Source organism: Mobula hypostoma, chromosome 7 (assembly GCF_963921235.1).
Source record: "Mobula hypostoma chromosome 7, sMobHyp1.1, whole genome shotgun sequence".
Lineage (NCBI taxonomy): Eukaryota > Metazoa > Chordata > Chondrichthyes > Myliobatiformes > Myliobatidae > Mobula > Mobula hypostoma.
In genome coordinates, this window is record NC_086103.1 from 104540412 (window position 1) to 104555477 (window position 15066).

Genomic DNA, 15066 nt, shown 5'->3' on the forward strand with positions numbered 1-15066 from the left:
TCACTTAACTATTCACAGTAACAGAAATTTTTACCGGGGGTGGCCAAACTTTTGCTTGCCACTGTATATCATTTTTATTAATACTGCAGCATACTTTAAAATTGATATTTTTAAACGCTAAAATAAATGTGTAAGCAAGCAATTTCAAAGAAAGCACAGAAAATGGTGAGTGGATAGAGAGCAAAATAACCATTACATGATTACCTGATCAGTCCCACTACCATCTGTAAGGAATTTGTACATTCTCCCTGTGAACATGTGGGTTTCCTGTGGGTGGTCTGGTTTCCTCCCACATTCCAAAGCCCTGCCTTTTTTTTTAGGTTAATTGTCCTGTGACTAGGCTAGGGTTAAAGAGCTCAGTTACTGGGTGGTCAGCTCGTTGGACTAGAAGGGCATGTTCCGATCTGTATCTAAATAAAATAATGCAAATACCCTTGTGTGGTGAGAGTTTGGATCAAAATTAACTTTCATATTGATATAAAATTAAGTTGCATATTAAAGTTGTGTCTTCCAGTTTCTATATTGGCTGAATTATTAGATTTTTGTGTTTCAGGCTCGGTGGCTTACTGCTTGGATCTTGTCCATGCTTTTCACTTACCTTTGCTTGATATTTTCTTTGTTTATATTGACATCGTCTGTCTGGCATCGTGATACTGTTATGGTGTATTATTATTGTGGTGCTTGCAAATGTTCACATTCTTGATTTAAGTTGTACAGTTTTTCCTCTTACAGCCTAAATTAAGATTTCTGAACTAAATAGTTTAGAAGCCTGTTGGAATTAAAAGTTCCTTGTTCTTGTATAAGTTTTGGTTTGAATCAAAATCCTATGTTAAGTTGTTAAGTATGTCACATTAAAGTGCATTTTCAGATAGTTAACGGTTTTGACTTGTATATTACAGCAGAAAATGCCAACTTTAACACTTGGATCAAAACCTGCAAAGAAAACCTGGATTGTAAGTTTATTTTACTTGTAATGTGTACTAATTAAGAGGATATTGAGTATGTTTAAATTGTTAGTCTTCTGTTGTCACTTTCTAATGTACAAATTAAATTTTTATACATTAAATCAGTTGTGTTACTATATCTGTTATGTCAATGCAGTATTTGATAATTGGAAACACAGCTAATAGATCTGCTGCCTCGGTGCCTGGCCTCTGTGTGGAGTTTGCATATTCTTCAAGTTATCATGTGAGCTTTGCTCTACTCCAGTTTCCTTCCATGATGATTGGCTCGTATATGAGTGTAGGATCGGGAGCGTTTTTGGGTATGTGGCATGAACAAAATCAGGTTAGTGTAAATGGATGCCAAAGACGCGGTGGACTAAGAGGAAATCTTTCAGGCATATTCTATGATAGAGGTGGACTTTTACCAAGGTCTGCAGATTTTTGTTTTAATTTTTTTTTTCAATTTGGGCATAACCAGCAAGGTTGACTTCTATTGAGCTTGAGAAAGAGTTGGTGAACCACTGAAGCTCTTGTACAAGAGCCTAATGGTTGAGGGGTAGAGTAACTGTTTCTGAACCTGGTGGTGTGAGTCCTGAGACACTTGTACCTTCTACCTGATGGCAGCAGCAAGAAAAGAGCATGGTCTGGTTGGTGAGGAACTCTGATGGATGCTGCTTTTCTACAATAGATGTGCTCAGTGGTTGGAGGGTTTTACCCATGATGTACTGGGCCTTTTGTAGAATTTTCCGCTCAAAGGCTTGGTGTTCCCATACCAGGCCGTAATACAGCCTTTCCACCACACATCTATAGAAGTTGGTCAAGATTTTCAATGATGTGCCGAATTTCCGCAGACTCCTGAGGAAGTAGAGGTGCTATTGTGCTTTCTTCGCAATAATATTTATATGATGAATCCAGGACAGGTCCTCTGAGATAGTGACCCAGGAATTTAAAGTTACTGACCCTCTCCACCTCTGACCCTCTCATGATTACTGGCTCATGGACCTCTGGTTTCCCTCTCCTGAAGACTGCAATCAGCTCCTTGGTCTTATTGACATTGAGTGAGAGATGGTTATTACACCACTCCGCCAAGATTTCAATCTCCCTCCTGTATACTGATTCATTACCACTTTTGATACAGCCCACAACAGTGGTGTCATCAGCAAACTTGTACATGATGTCGGAGCTGTATTTAACCACCCAGACATGGGTGTAAAGTGAGTAGAGCAGGGGGCTAAGTACACATCCTTGTGGTGCTCCTGTGCTGATAGAGATTGTGGAAGAGATGTTTTTGCCAATGTGAACTGACAGGGGTCTTCAAGAGTTTACTGATTAATTTTGAGGGGATGATGGTGTTAAATGCCAAGCGATGAAGAGCATCCTGATGTACGCATCTTTGCTATCGAGCATCCAAGTGTATGCATCTTTGCTGTCCAGATGTTCCAGTTCTGTGAAGAGCCATTGAGACAGCATCTGCTGTGACCTGTTGCTTTGGTGGGCAAATTGGAGCAGATCCACGTCACCATTCAGACAAGAGCTGATGTGCTTCAAAACAAGCCCCTCAAAACACTTCACTGTGGATGTAAGTGCCATATAAGTAGGTGTCTTAGTCATTTAGACAGGTTATCCTGCTCTTCTTGGGCATTAGTATGATTGAAGCCTGCTTGATGCAGCTGAGTACTTCATGCTGCTGGAGCAGGAGGTTGAAGATATCTGTGAATACACCAGCCAGTTGGTCTGCACGGGTCTTCAGAACTCGACCAGGTACTATTCTATCCAGACTGATGCTTTTCTTGGATTCACTGTCTCAAAGACAGCCCACACGTTATCTTCAGATACTGTGAACTAAGGATCATTGGGAGATGAGGGGGTGTGGTATAGTTCCCCACTGCGCTAGTGGTCAAACCGAGCATAGAAGGCATTGAGGTCATCTGGAAGCAAATCTGTCCTGTCCCCTGTGTCGCAAGATTGGGCTTTTTAGGAGGTTATGGCATTCAAACCCTGCCACAATTGTTGAGCATCCCTCATTGATTCCACTCCAGTCCGGAATCTCCACTCAGAGCCTACCGTCCTCTCCCTCCCCCCTCCAGTTCAACACTGGATGAGCAACATAGGCTACTACTGTCTACGTCCCCTCTTTGCTCTGCACCTGCCATCCACTGCTCTGCTACTAACTGCTGCCGTACTGATGTTCACCTCTGCCAGCTCCCACCTTCTACCAAGTCCCCAGTCATCATGGACTTACCTTCTCAGGTGAGGAGGGCTCTGGGCAAACTCGGACACAGCAAAGCATTGGGACCGCATTGTGTGAACCCCAAGGTCCTGAAGGAGTGTGCTCTTTCAGTATACGGAGGCTGAGATAGAATATCCGGAAACAGAGATTGAAACAAATTGGCAAAATAATCCAATAAATTCCCATTCTCGGAGCCTTCTTTAAGACCTACAATCCAAATGTTATTCCTATACAATCTTGCGTCTAAATCGACAATTTTGCGTTGAGCCTGTTCCAAGCGGGTTGAAATATCTACAATCTGATGTTTCGATTCTTCAGTAGTTAAGGAAACAATATTTTCCTTAATAGTCTGTAAACTCTGTCGGAACAACTTCAACCCAGAAATGTTATTGTCCATTTTGTTGTCGAGACCCATCAACGCACGTTCCAAACGCTCAGCCCAGACAGGCATATTTTCTGATTTTTCTTTTGAAGTTTTTCCCTTTTTATTGCTGGGTTCAAAAAGCTGTTTTCCACTTCTTAAAGGATACGACATAATGACCACTATTTCCCTCCAAGATCCAAAAAATAAAAGTTGAATAATTCAAAGTTTAGACTGGGAAAAAGGAGGAATTAAAGGCAGCCACAAAATTTATGTATTACTCCATTGAGCTACAGGTGGAAGTCCAGCAGCAGTTGTGTCCCACAGGCTTCCTTTGTGTTTATCCTGTATACCTCAGACTTTAGATACAACACTGAGTCATGTCACCTGCAGAAATTCTCTGATGGCTAAGCAATAGGTGAGTGTATAAAGGGAGGATGGGAGGACGAACACAGGACTCTATTGGAAGACTTTGTCAAATGGTGCAAGCTGAATCATCTGCAGCTCAATGTCAGCAAGACAAAGGAGCTGGTGATGGAATTTAGGAAGACTAAACCTGCACTGTTCCCTGTTACTGTTGATGGTGAGGATGTGGATATGGTGAGGACCTACAAGTACCTGGATGACAGACTTGAGTGGAGCACCAGTAGAGGCTGTGTATAAGAAGGGCCAGGGTTACCTCTACTTCCTGAGGAGACTGAGGTCCTTTGGAGTATGCGGGCCTCTCCTTCACATGTTCAACCAGTCTGTTGTCACCAATACAATATTCTGTGTAGTGTTGTGCTGGAGCAATGGCATCAATAAACTGATTAGAAAAGTTGATGAAGTTGACAAAATCCCTGTGTGACTTCCTTTCCATTCAAGCAGAGCAAGTGCTACAACTGCCCCTACACCACCTCCCTCACTACTATTCAGGGCCTCAAACAGTCCTTCCAAGTGAGGTGACACTTTACATGTGAGCCTGTTGGGGTAATGTACTGTGTCTGGTGCTCCCTGTGTGGCCTCCTGTGTATCAGTGAGACCCGACGTAAATTGGAAGACCGTTTTGCTGAGCACCTATGCTAAGTCTGCCAGAAGAAGAGGGATCTCCTAGTGGTCAGCCATTTTAATTCCACTTGCCATTCCCATTTCGATAGGTCAATCCATGGCCTCCTCTACTGTCATGATGAGGCCACACTCAGGTTGGAGGAACAACACCTTTTGTATTCCATCTGGGTAGCTTCCAGCTGATGGCATGAACATGATTTCTTGAACTGCCGGTAATGACCCCCACCCCCCAATCCCCTTCACCATTCCCCATCCCGTTTTCCATCTCACCTCATGTCACCAGTCAACTTCTCAGCTCTTCACTTAATCCCTCCCCCTCCTGGTTTCACTAACACCTTGTGTTTGTCTCTCTCTTCCCCCACCTTTTAAATCTACTCATCTTTTTTTCTCCAGTCCTGCCGAAAAATCTCGGCCCAGAATGTTGACTGTACTTTTTTTTTCATAGATGCTGCCTGGCCTGCTGAGTTCCTTCAGCATTTTGCATGTGTTGCTTGGATTTCCAGCATCTTCAGATTTTCTCTTGTTATATATTGTAGGTGATGCATACTGCAACTGCTATATGCTAGTCATGGGAGACAGTGAATCTTTCATGTGGTTAATGGATGCTGCTTTATTTTGGATTTTGTTGAGTTTCTTGAGATTTGTTGGCGTTGCAGTCATTCAGGCAGGTGGAGAGTATTCTATCATGTTTTTAATTTTCACCCGTACGTGGTAGAAAAATTGGGTAAGGATACAATTCATTTGCTACAGGATACAGAGCCTCTGATCTGTTTTGTTGTCACAGTATTTATGTGGCCCATTCGGGTGAATTTCTGGTCTCTCCTGATATTAATAATGATAAATTTGGTTAATGTAGAGCCATTTGAATGTTAAGATTCCCTGTTTAAAGGTAAAAAAAAAACACAACTATAGATGTTAGAAATCTAAAATAAAAAGCAGACAATACTAGAAATGGGCATCAGTGAAAAGAGAGATTGTTAATGTTTCAGGTGTGAGACACATTGTCAGAATTGGAGCGTATGGTGTAAATGTCACTTGCCACGTGTTGGCTCTGCAATGTTCCCTCTAATTTGTAATGACCAGTGTGTGCAAAAATCTTGTGATATGCAATTTTTTGCCCAGTTGCAACAGAATGTGTGCACTGAATAATTTCAATAAAAACAGTATAAATAAGCCAGTTCTAAAATCTGTAGATAAATCGCAAACTCCATGTTGTCAACACCTTTGTTATCCGTAACTAGAACAGATACATGATTATGTACAGCCGTGAAATATGCTTAACATGCCAGTGAAGTAGAGGGTGACAACCTTTTGTGTGTAGTTTAAATTCTTTTGCTAGTAGCAAAAGATCTGTACGAGCACACATCTTAAAGGGTACATTGGCTCCGTGACAGAATGTGAGGTGTTCCAGAAGCCTTTATTTGTTAACAATGCTATGCAGATTGAGGCTTGTTCTTAATTCTGTTAGTACCTTAAAGCAGTTGAGAACAATAATGACCAGTTATAAAATTAACAGATTAACACACACTTCTTGTTACCAAATCTTCATGTCCACATAGTACACTGCTGTTGCTCCCTTTGTCTATATTCTTTGCTTTTAAAATTGCAGAGAAGAGTTTTATACAGCTTGTTACTGATATCTAAAACCAGTGATAAGATTGTTGATCCTGAATTTTGTATACCACTGATAAACATTCATTACATTAACAAATTGATAATCTTAGATACTGACATTTTTGGTATGCTACTTCCTAAGTCCCTTGAGTCTGTAAGGGATTTAACATTTTAAAGCTTTAAGATTTTAAAGTAAGAGTGTATTGGAATACAGTGATTTTAGTTAATTGGGCCATCCGTTAATCAGGCTGACAGCTTATTATGGATAACTCTTAAAAAACAAAAACTTAATTGGGACAGGAGACTTACCAGATAGCTTGTAACTAGCATCAGTTGCGGTACTGTGTTTAGAGCTAACAGTTTTTAAATAGCATTAGTTGCATGTTCTTGTGTTCAAAAGCAGTGACTTGCCAGTGGTAGTTGGTGAGATATAAGCGGTAAGACAATACAGAACTGTTTTGCTCACTACAGTTTCTAGCATTCAGGCTTGGAGATAACATAAATGGCTGGGAGTGAAAATGAAACAATTTCACTACTTCAATTAGGAACTACAAAGGATTTGAAGGTGTCGGCAGTCATCTTGAATGTTGCAATGAAAGTGAAGATTTGGAAGATTAATCATCAAGAGTATCGTATGAAGGTAGTCCATTAACTGCACTTGATGTCTTCACTAATTTTGTTCCCTTATAATCAATCAGAAGAACACGCAGCATACAGTGGGTGAAGTAAAAAAGTTCATTTATAGTATATAACTTGAATTTTTTTCTCCGGGTAGTCCTAAAACTAAGAAAGAAAAGAAAGGCAGCATGATGACCAATCCTCAAATCCCCCTCCCCACAGAAAAAAAACAAAAATGGGACAGGCACCTCAACCCCCAAATCCCTGCTCCCGCACAAAAAGACTGAACAAAATGGAACAGACACATGGATCCCCAAATCCTTCTGCCCGCACAAAAAAACAAACGAAACAGAACAGGCACATTCCTCAGTCGATAACTATTAGTTAGTACAGTTTTATAGTCTTGTAGTGATGTAGGTAGTGTTCTAATTTGTTCTGTGTAATTCATTTAAATGCATCATTTTTTTAACTTAAACAATAGCTGTTATTTTTATACCTTTTTAGCTATTTTCATGAAATTTTGGCTAATTGGGGCAGCTGCTTAATTGGCCCAAGATGTACTGGTCCCGATGTGTACATGAGAAAAATGTTCTTCTCAACTCTTTGGAAAAGGAAAAAAAAAGTATTTCTGGGTGTTGACGGTTATCTAAGGCGATCAGATTCAGGATCTGGAGAAAAAAAAATTAAATATATTGGTTTTGAAGATAGTAATGTATTCAGAATCAGTTAAATACAAGATAAGACTGCACGGATGCTGTTGGCAAAATGCCAGTTACAGTGCCTAGTAAAAGTATTCAGCCCCCATCCCTTTCTTCACATAAATCAGCATTACAACCAGGGATTTTGATCAATTATACTGAGACATTTTATTTGTGAATCGTGCTTTTTTCATAGTAGAAGCTAAAAGAGGGAAAATTGTGAAGCATGAAAAACTAAAAATTCAAAAACTGAAATGTCAGTGGTTCAAAAGTATTCACCTCTTCTCTCTCCACCACTCCCCCTTTGGCGAGCAGTTAGTTGAACCACCTTTTGCAGCTATTAGAGCCAGTTATCTTTTTGGATAAGTCTGTATTGGCTTTTCACAATATGATGGAGTAAGATTTGCCCATTCCTCTTTTCAAAATTGCTTAAGCTGTGCCAGGTTAGTTGGAGAGCGATGGTGGGCAGCAATCTTGAGGTCTTGCCAGAAATGCTTGATCAGGTTAAGGTCAGGTCTTTGACTGGGCCATTCAAGGACATCAATTTTCTTAATATAAAACCATTCTATGGTTGCTCTGGCAGTGTGCTTTGAGTCATTGTCCAGCCAAAAGACTATCTTCCTCCCCAGTTTCTTTCGTGCAGGTTTTTATCCAGGATCTCTCTGTATTTAGCAGCATTCATCTTCCCATCAATCCCGACCAAATCTCCAGTCCCTGCAGCTTCAGCATTCTCATAGCACGATGTTACGTCCACCATTCCTTACAGTAAGGATGGTTTTACCTGGCTGATGGAGCAGTATTAGATTTATGCCACATCTACCGCTTGGTGCTGTGGCCAAAGAGTTTCACTTTAATCTCAGCTAACCACAAGACCTTCTGCCACATCTTTATGGCATCTTCTAAATGATGCTTTGCAAAGTCTTTATGGGCAAGGATATGTTTTTTTTTATGCCACTCTTCCGTAAATACCCTTTTGTGCAAGGCCTTAGAGATTGTGGAACTTGATCTCCAGTTGGAGCCACTAACTTCTGCAGCTCACTCAGTTACTGTTGGCATTACAGTAGCCTCTCTTACAAATGCCAATCTTTGCTGCCAACTAAGTTTAGAGGGGCGGCCTGATCTGGGCACTGTGGCTGTGGTTTCATATTTTTTTCCACTTCTTCACGATGGACTGTACTGAGCACCAAGGTAAGTTCATTTCCTTAGAGATGGTCTTTTACCCTTCCCCAGATTTGTGCTTCTCAATAAAGTATGACTATGACTCTATCACCATTTCCCTGTTGTGCCTTGGAATGTTCTTTTGTCATCATTTGCTTTGGTTTGTTGAAAATCTAAGACCCTGTTAGATCTTTCAGAGAGATGGGGTATTCATTCAGGTAATCCTCTGATTTTCTGCATCAACAAATTGAGTGAGTTGGTAAGGTAATATACAGTATTGCACCTGAGGAAAGTTAGTGTGGTAATTAGAAAACAGTTGAATACTTTTTCAGCCTCTCAATTTTGGTTTTTAATTATTAGTAAATTGGTGGCAGGCTTTTGAATTTTTCTTTTAATTTGACATGATGCACAATGTTTTGTAGATTAGCTTAAAAAAATCTTACTTCAGTATATTTTAAATTTGGAAAATTAGTAAAATGTGAAACTGTTGTGGGGGCTGAATCCTTTCTCAAGGCACTTTATGTGTTATTAAACAGATCAGAATTCCAGAAGCAGAGGGTTAGCAGCTTAGAATCTAATGGATATGCTTATTTTAATTTCAGCAATGGCACAACAAGATGGAAACACTGAAGAGGTAAACTTTATGTAATCAATATTTTAAAATTGAATGTTATCTGGAAATGTAGGTTTTTGAAAACAATGAACTTCAGCCTTTTTAAACATTGATATTTCCAGTCTAAATGAACTCTGGGGAAGAAATCTTTTACAAAGAACTCTGAAGTCTTCTGCATGGAAAGCAGGGAGACTGAACGCACCATTTGAAGTCCCACTTTTGATATACTAATCTTATGCTTATTTTGTTTAAATTATTGTTACATCATTTTTTATACTTCTATCTAAATTTTCCTGTGTCTAGTATCTGCATAACGGGCTGTCCCCAGGTGTCAAATGGGCCCAGTTTTTAGATAGCCATAAAGTAATTTTATCCATAAATGGGTGAGAGAAAGCGAGAGAGAACATTCTCAGTTGTATGTGCAAATGCCATTACTCAGGCCTTCAGAAAACAGATGGCTTACACTAATTAGGCACAATAACAATGGCATTCTTGATGGATCTGCCAGTGAGGCGATATAGGTGAGTTCATGAACAAGAAAGGTGCAATCAGGGGTGCAGTGGTAGCCAGAGCGCTCTGAAACACGTTTGGCTCCTCTAAGAAAAAAAACAAAATAAACAAGCTAATTAGTTAGGTGCTGTCCAGAATTAATTTGGTGCCGCCCAGGGTGATTTGAGTCTCTCAGGCTACTTCCACACTAGACCGGATAATTTTGAAAATGCCGGTTTTGCATAAAAATGATAGGCGTCCACACCAGGTGTTTTTGAAAATACCTCCATCCACATTAAAATGGGTATTTGGGCGAATCTTCTCCTACTGGGCATGCGCAGGACACATCTATAGAATTCACCCGCTTTGACGAGTACGCCCGACTCCTGACAGTTTGGACCAAGCAACAGGTGATGGCTGTGACATGTTTGGTGTGGAATCTCGCCGTGAAAGACTTTGTGTGCATTTGTCCAGTTACAGACTAGAAAAACTTAAAAGGAAATTGCCGAACGACGGATAGCTGTTGGCTTTCGCGCAGGAGGACTTAAAACTAAAAAAAAACAAGTACTGGAGCGTATAGAGGCAACCGACAGGGAGTTCATGGACAGTATGACCCAGCTGACGACGAACTTTGAAAAACTGACTAACTCAGTTGCAGAGGGATTTGCAATGATGAGGAATATGATGGCTCCCCCCCAGTACTTTTCACTGCCACAATACCAGCCTCACAGCCACTACAATAGCTACACATACGAACTCACAGACCCCTGGTGGCCCCACCAGCATCTTCCCCACTTCCACAGAGGGGTCACCCTGGAAACATTTCCTACAGCCATAGTCTCTTCACCGACGAAAGGGACGACAGTTACAACTAAATGCAATAAGGCTTGTTACTGGTGTAGCCCCCCCGGCCAGCCTCAGGGTTGCTCGGCTCGCTGTCGTCTAGGGAAACAGCCTTCGGCCCCGCCAAACTGGGGAATCAGTTTGTGTGGATGCTGTGTGATGTACCCCATCCCGCCTAAATAACAGACAATACACCAGATACGATTAAATGATTTGCAGTTTATAGATATTACTGGAACTTAATGATTAATAGAGAATAAAATATAAAAGGAAAATAAGAGGCGCCACACTTATCAAAGTTCAAAATCTTCGTGCGCGAACAGTTGGAGCTCAGGACCCTTCTTCTTCACCCTGTGACCCTTCCGACCACCTTGACCGGCCGCCTGGGACCAACAACAGTGGTCGACCAGACGCTCCACACGAGTTTGTCTCCGTCTCCTCTCCTCGCCGAACGCCCTCCTCGGGGTCCGACCCCTTTAACGGACTCACAGCAACTGGTCCATCCTCTGTCTCTCCCGCCTTCTCCCCCAAAACCCTGCGCATACAGTATCTTCAAATACACCAAAAACATAACTGTCCTAATTGGTTCGTAACATATTCTTATCACACTCCTAACCCAAAACAAGCTGCTAACGCAAAAACTTTCTCAGTGTTTAACATAACAAAGAAGCATTCCCAAGTATAACATAACAAAGAAGCCATTTTAATTAGCCTACGCAGTAACATAAGAGACTAAACCCCCTTACACTGGGCAAAAGTGAAATTTGCTGTTAACTCATTTGTTTGCCTTTACTTTTGCCATGTCTTTCTGTATTATTTTGCTGTATTTAACGTGCAATAAAACGAGTTACTGGGCAAAAGTGATTCTATTTTTACCTGAGTAAATGTGAAACTTACAATTTTCCTTTTTTGGCCTTAACATTTTTACAATTATGCCAAACATAAGCTGCTACTTAAAAATGACATTTTGGAAGTCGTGACAATTGCATCTGTTGTATATTTGCACAAGCAATAGATTAACCAAGCACCTTGTTAATTGTATAAAGCATGTCTGCATCAGTGTTATCTTGTATTTCCATACAACGTTACATTAGGCTGCTACACATCCATTGTCAGAGAAGTACTTGCATAAATAGGTAAACTCCTCCATACAAGCAAGGACAGAAAACAGGGCAAAGTGAGTATACTTATTCAGTATTCAGTAAGTTATGGGTCAAAGTACTTGGTGAGTACATTTCTAACTCTTCCGGCTTTAGTCTCATTGCTGCCTGTTCTGAAATTGTTAGGTTGTGTGTGTGGGGGGGGGGGAGTTGAAATTAACGTAGGCAATAAAGTAAACAACACACACATGAAGCCATCCGCCATTGTTGTGGTGTTGGAGGTTGCGTTCAAGAAAACAATGAAATGCCATGCTGCTGCCACCATCTGTTCCAGCACGTCATGACAGTGTTTTTAAAAAGAGCTGATTACCCCATACACACTACACCGGCTATTAGGCGTTTTCAGATTTATTCACTCTGGAGAGCGTTTTTGAAAAGCTTCATTTTCGGGGCAGGAAAACGCCATTTCAATGTGGATGAAGGGTCAAAACGAAGAGAAAAAGCTTCGGTTATGGATTTATCTGGTCTAGTGTGGACGTAGTCTCAGAAACTGATGATCTCCTGGGATTTTTATGCACAACGTACTCTGGAGTTTACAAAGAATGGTGCCAAAAACAAAAAAAATCCAGCGAGTGGCTTTTCCGTGAATGAAAACATCGTGTTAAATCCACTTGTTGGATTTTTTTTTTGTTTCTGGCACCATTCTTTGTAAATCCAGAGTATGTTGTGCGTAAAAAACCCAGGAGATCAGCAGTTTCTGAGAAACTCAAAACACCCGAGGCGGCACTTGTTCATTTCTGCTTTTTTCTTAAAGAGGTGCCAAACGCGTTTCAGAGTGCTCTGGCTACCACTGCACCCCCCCCCCCCCCGGGTGCAATCCCTATGGAGATTACTGTACAGGCCTTCCACAGCCAGCAGGAGATAGAGGAGCAGATATGTAGACATATTATGCAAGGTATAAGAGCGGTAGGAAAGCTCTGGATGACTTTTCATTTCTCCAAAATTAACTTCACAATCAGAATCAGTTTTAATAATACCAGCATATGTCGTGAAATTTGCTAACTTAGCGGCAGCAGTACAATGCAATACATGATAAATATAGAAAATAAGAAATAAATGAATTGCAGTAAATATATATGTATATTAAGTAGTTAAATTAAAAATTGTGCAAAAACAAAAACAATAAAATGGTGAAATAGTGTTCATGGGATCATTGTCCATTTAGAAATCGGTTGACAGAGAGGAAGAAGCCGTTTCTGAGTCCCAGAGTGTGTGCCTTCATGCTTCTCCACTTCCTGATGGCAACAGTGATAGATGGGGGTCCTTAATAATGGATGCTGCCTTTTTGAGGCATCGCCACTCCTTGAAGATGTATTGGATACTACAGAGGCTAGTATGTGTGATGGAGCTGACTAATTTTACAACTTTCTGTAGCTTCATTTGATTCTGTGCAGTAGCTCTCCACCCCCGCCATACCAGGCAGTGATGCAGCCCGTTAGATTGCTCTCAGTGGTACATCTGTAGAAGTTTTCGAGGGTTTCAGGTGACAAACCAAAGCTCCACAAGCTCCTAATGAAATGTAGCCGCTGCCTTGCTGCCTTTATAGTTGCACTGGTATAGAACATAGAGTGGTACAGCACAGTACAGGCCCTTCGACCCACAATGTTGTGCTGACCCTCAAACCCTGCCTCCCATATAACTCCCCACCTTAAGTTCCGCCATATACCTGCCTAGTAATCTCTTAAATTTCACCAGTGTATCTGCCTCCGCTACTGACTCAGGCAGTGCATTTCACGCACCAACCACTCTCTGAGTAAAAAAAACTTCCTCCAATATCCCTCTTGAACTTCCCACCCCTTACCTTAAAGCCATGTCGTCTTGTATTGAGCAGTGGTGGCCTGGGGAAGAGGCGCTGGCTATCCACTCTTATCTATTCCTCTTAATATCTTGTATACCTCTATCATGTCTCCTCTCATCCTCCTTCTGTCCAAAGAGTGAAGCCCTAGCTCCCTTAATCTCTGATCATAATCCATACTCTCTAAACCAGGCAGCACCCTGGTAAATCTCCTCTACCCTTTCCAGTGCTTCCACATCCTTCCTACAGTGAGGCGACCAGAACTGGACACAGTACTCCCAAGTGTGGCCTAACCTGTTTTTTTTTTAGAGCTGTATCATTACCTCGTGACTCTTAAACTCTATCCCTTGATATGAAATATGAAAGTTAAGCTTTCTTAACTACCCTATCTACCTGTGAGGCAACTTTCAGGGATCTGTGGACATGTACCCCCAGATCCCTCTGCTCCTCCACACTACCAAGTATCCTGCCATTTACTTTGTACTCTGCCTTGGAGTTTGTCCTTCCAAAGTGTACCACCTCACACTTCTCCGGGTTGAACTCCATCTGCCACTTCTCAGCCCACTTCTGCATCCTATCAATGTCTCTCTGCAATCTTCGACAATCCTCTATACTATCCGCAACACCACCAACTTTTGTGTCGTCTGCAAACTTGCCAACCCACCCTTCTACTCCCACATCCAGGTCTTTAATAAAAATCTCGAAAAGTAGAGGTCCCAGAACCGATCCTTGTGGGACACCACTAGTCACAACCCTCCAATCTGAATGTACTCCCTCCACCACGACCCTCTGCCTTCTGTAGGCAAGCCAATTCTGAATCCACCTGGCCAAACTTCCCTGGATCCCATGCCTTCTGACTTTCTGAATAAGCCTACTGTGTGGAACCTTGTCAAATGCCTTACTAAAATCCATTTAGATCACATCTACTGCACTACCCTCATCTATATGCCTGGTCACCACCTCAAAGAACTCTATCAGGCTTGTTAGATGTTAGACACGATCTGCCCTTCACAAAGCCATGCTGACTGTCCCTGATCAGACCATGATTCTCTAAATGCCCATAGATCCTATCTCTAAGAATCTTTTCCATCAGCTTTCCCACCACAGACGTAAGGCTCACTGGTCACTGGACTATCCCTACTACCTTTTTTGAACAAGGGGGCAACATTCGCTTCCCTCCGGTACCATTCCCGTGGACAATGAGGACATAAAGATCTGAACCAGAGGCTCAGCAATCTCATTCCTCACCTCGTGGAGCAGCCGAGGGAATTTTCTGTCAGTCCCCGGGGACTTATCCGTCCTAATGTATTTTAACAACTCCAACACCTCCTTTCCCTTAATATCAACATGCTCCAGAACATCATCCTCACTCATATTGTCCTCACCATCATCAAGTTCCTTCTCATTGGTGAATACCGAAGAGAAGTATTCATTGAGGACCTCGCTCACTTCCACAGCCTCCAAGCACATCTTCCCACCTTTATCTCTAATCGGTC

At 41.6% G+C, this 15066-nt stretch overlaps 1 protein-coding gene across 3 annotated transcripts in view; it reads left to right on the forward strand.

Annotated features, from left to right (window-relative positions):
- Nucleotides 1-15066, forward strand: part of sugt1 (SGT1 homolog, MIS12 kinetochore complex assembly cochaperone) — a 190013-nt gene that overhangs the window by 24334 nt on the left and 150613 nt on the right. For 2 of the 3 annotated variants that reach the window (XM_063053750.1, XM_063053752.1), the window contains 2 exons: nt 900-953; nt 9273-9304. In XM_063053750.1, the coding sequence (XP_062909820.1) occupies nt 900-953; nt 9273-9304 (86 nt within the window). The remainder of the gene's footprint in view (nt 1-899; nt 954-9272; nt 9305-15066) is intronic. The other variant, XM_063053753.1, reaches the window with a different exon arrangement.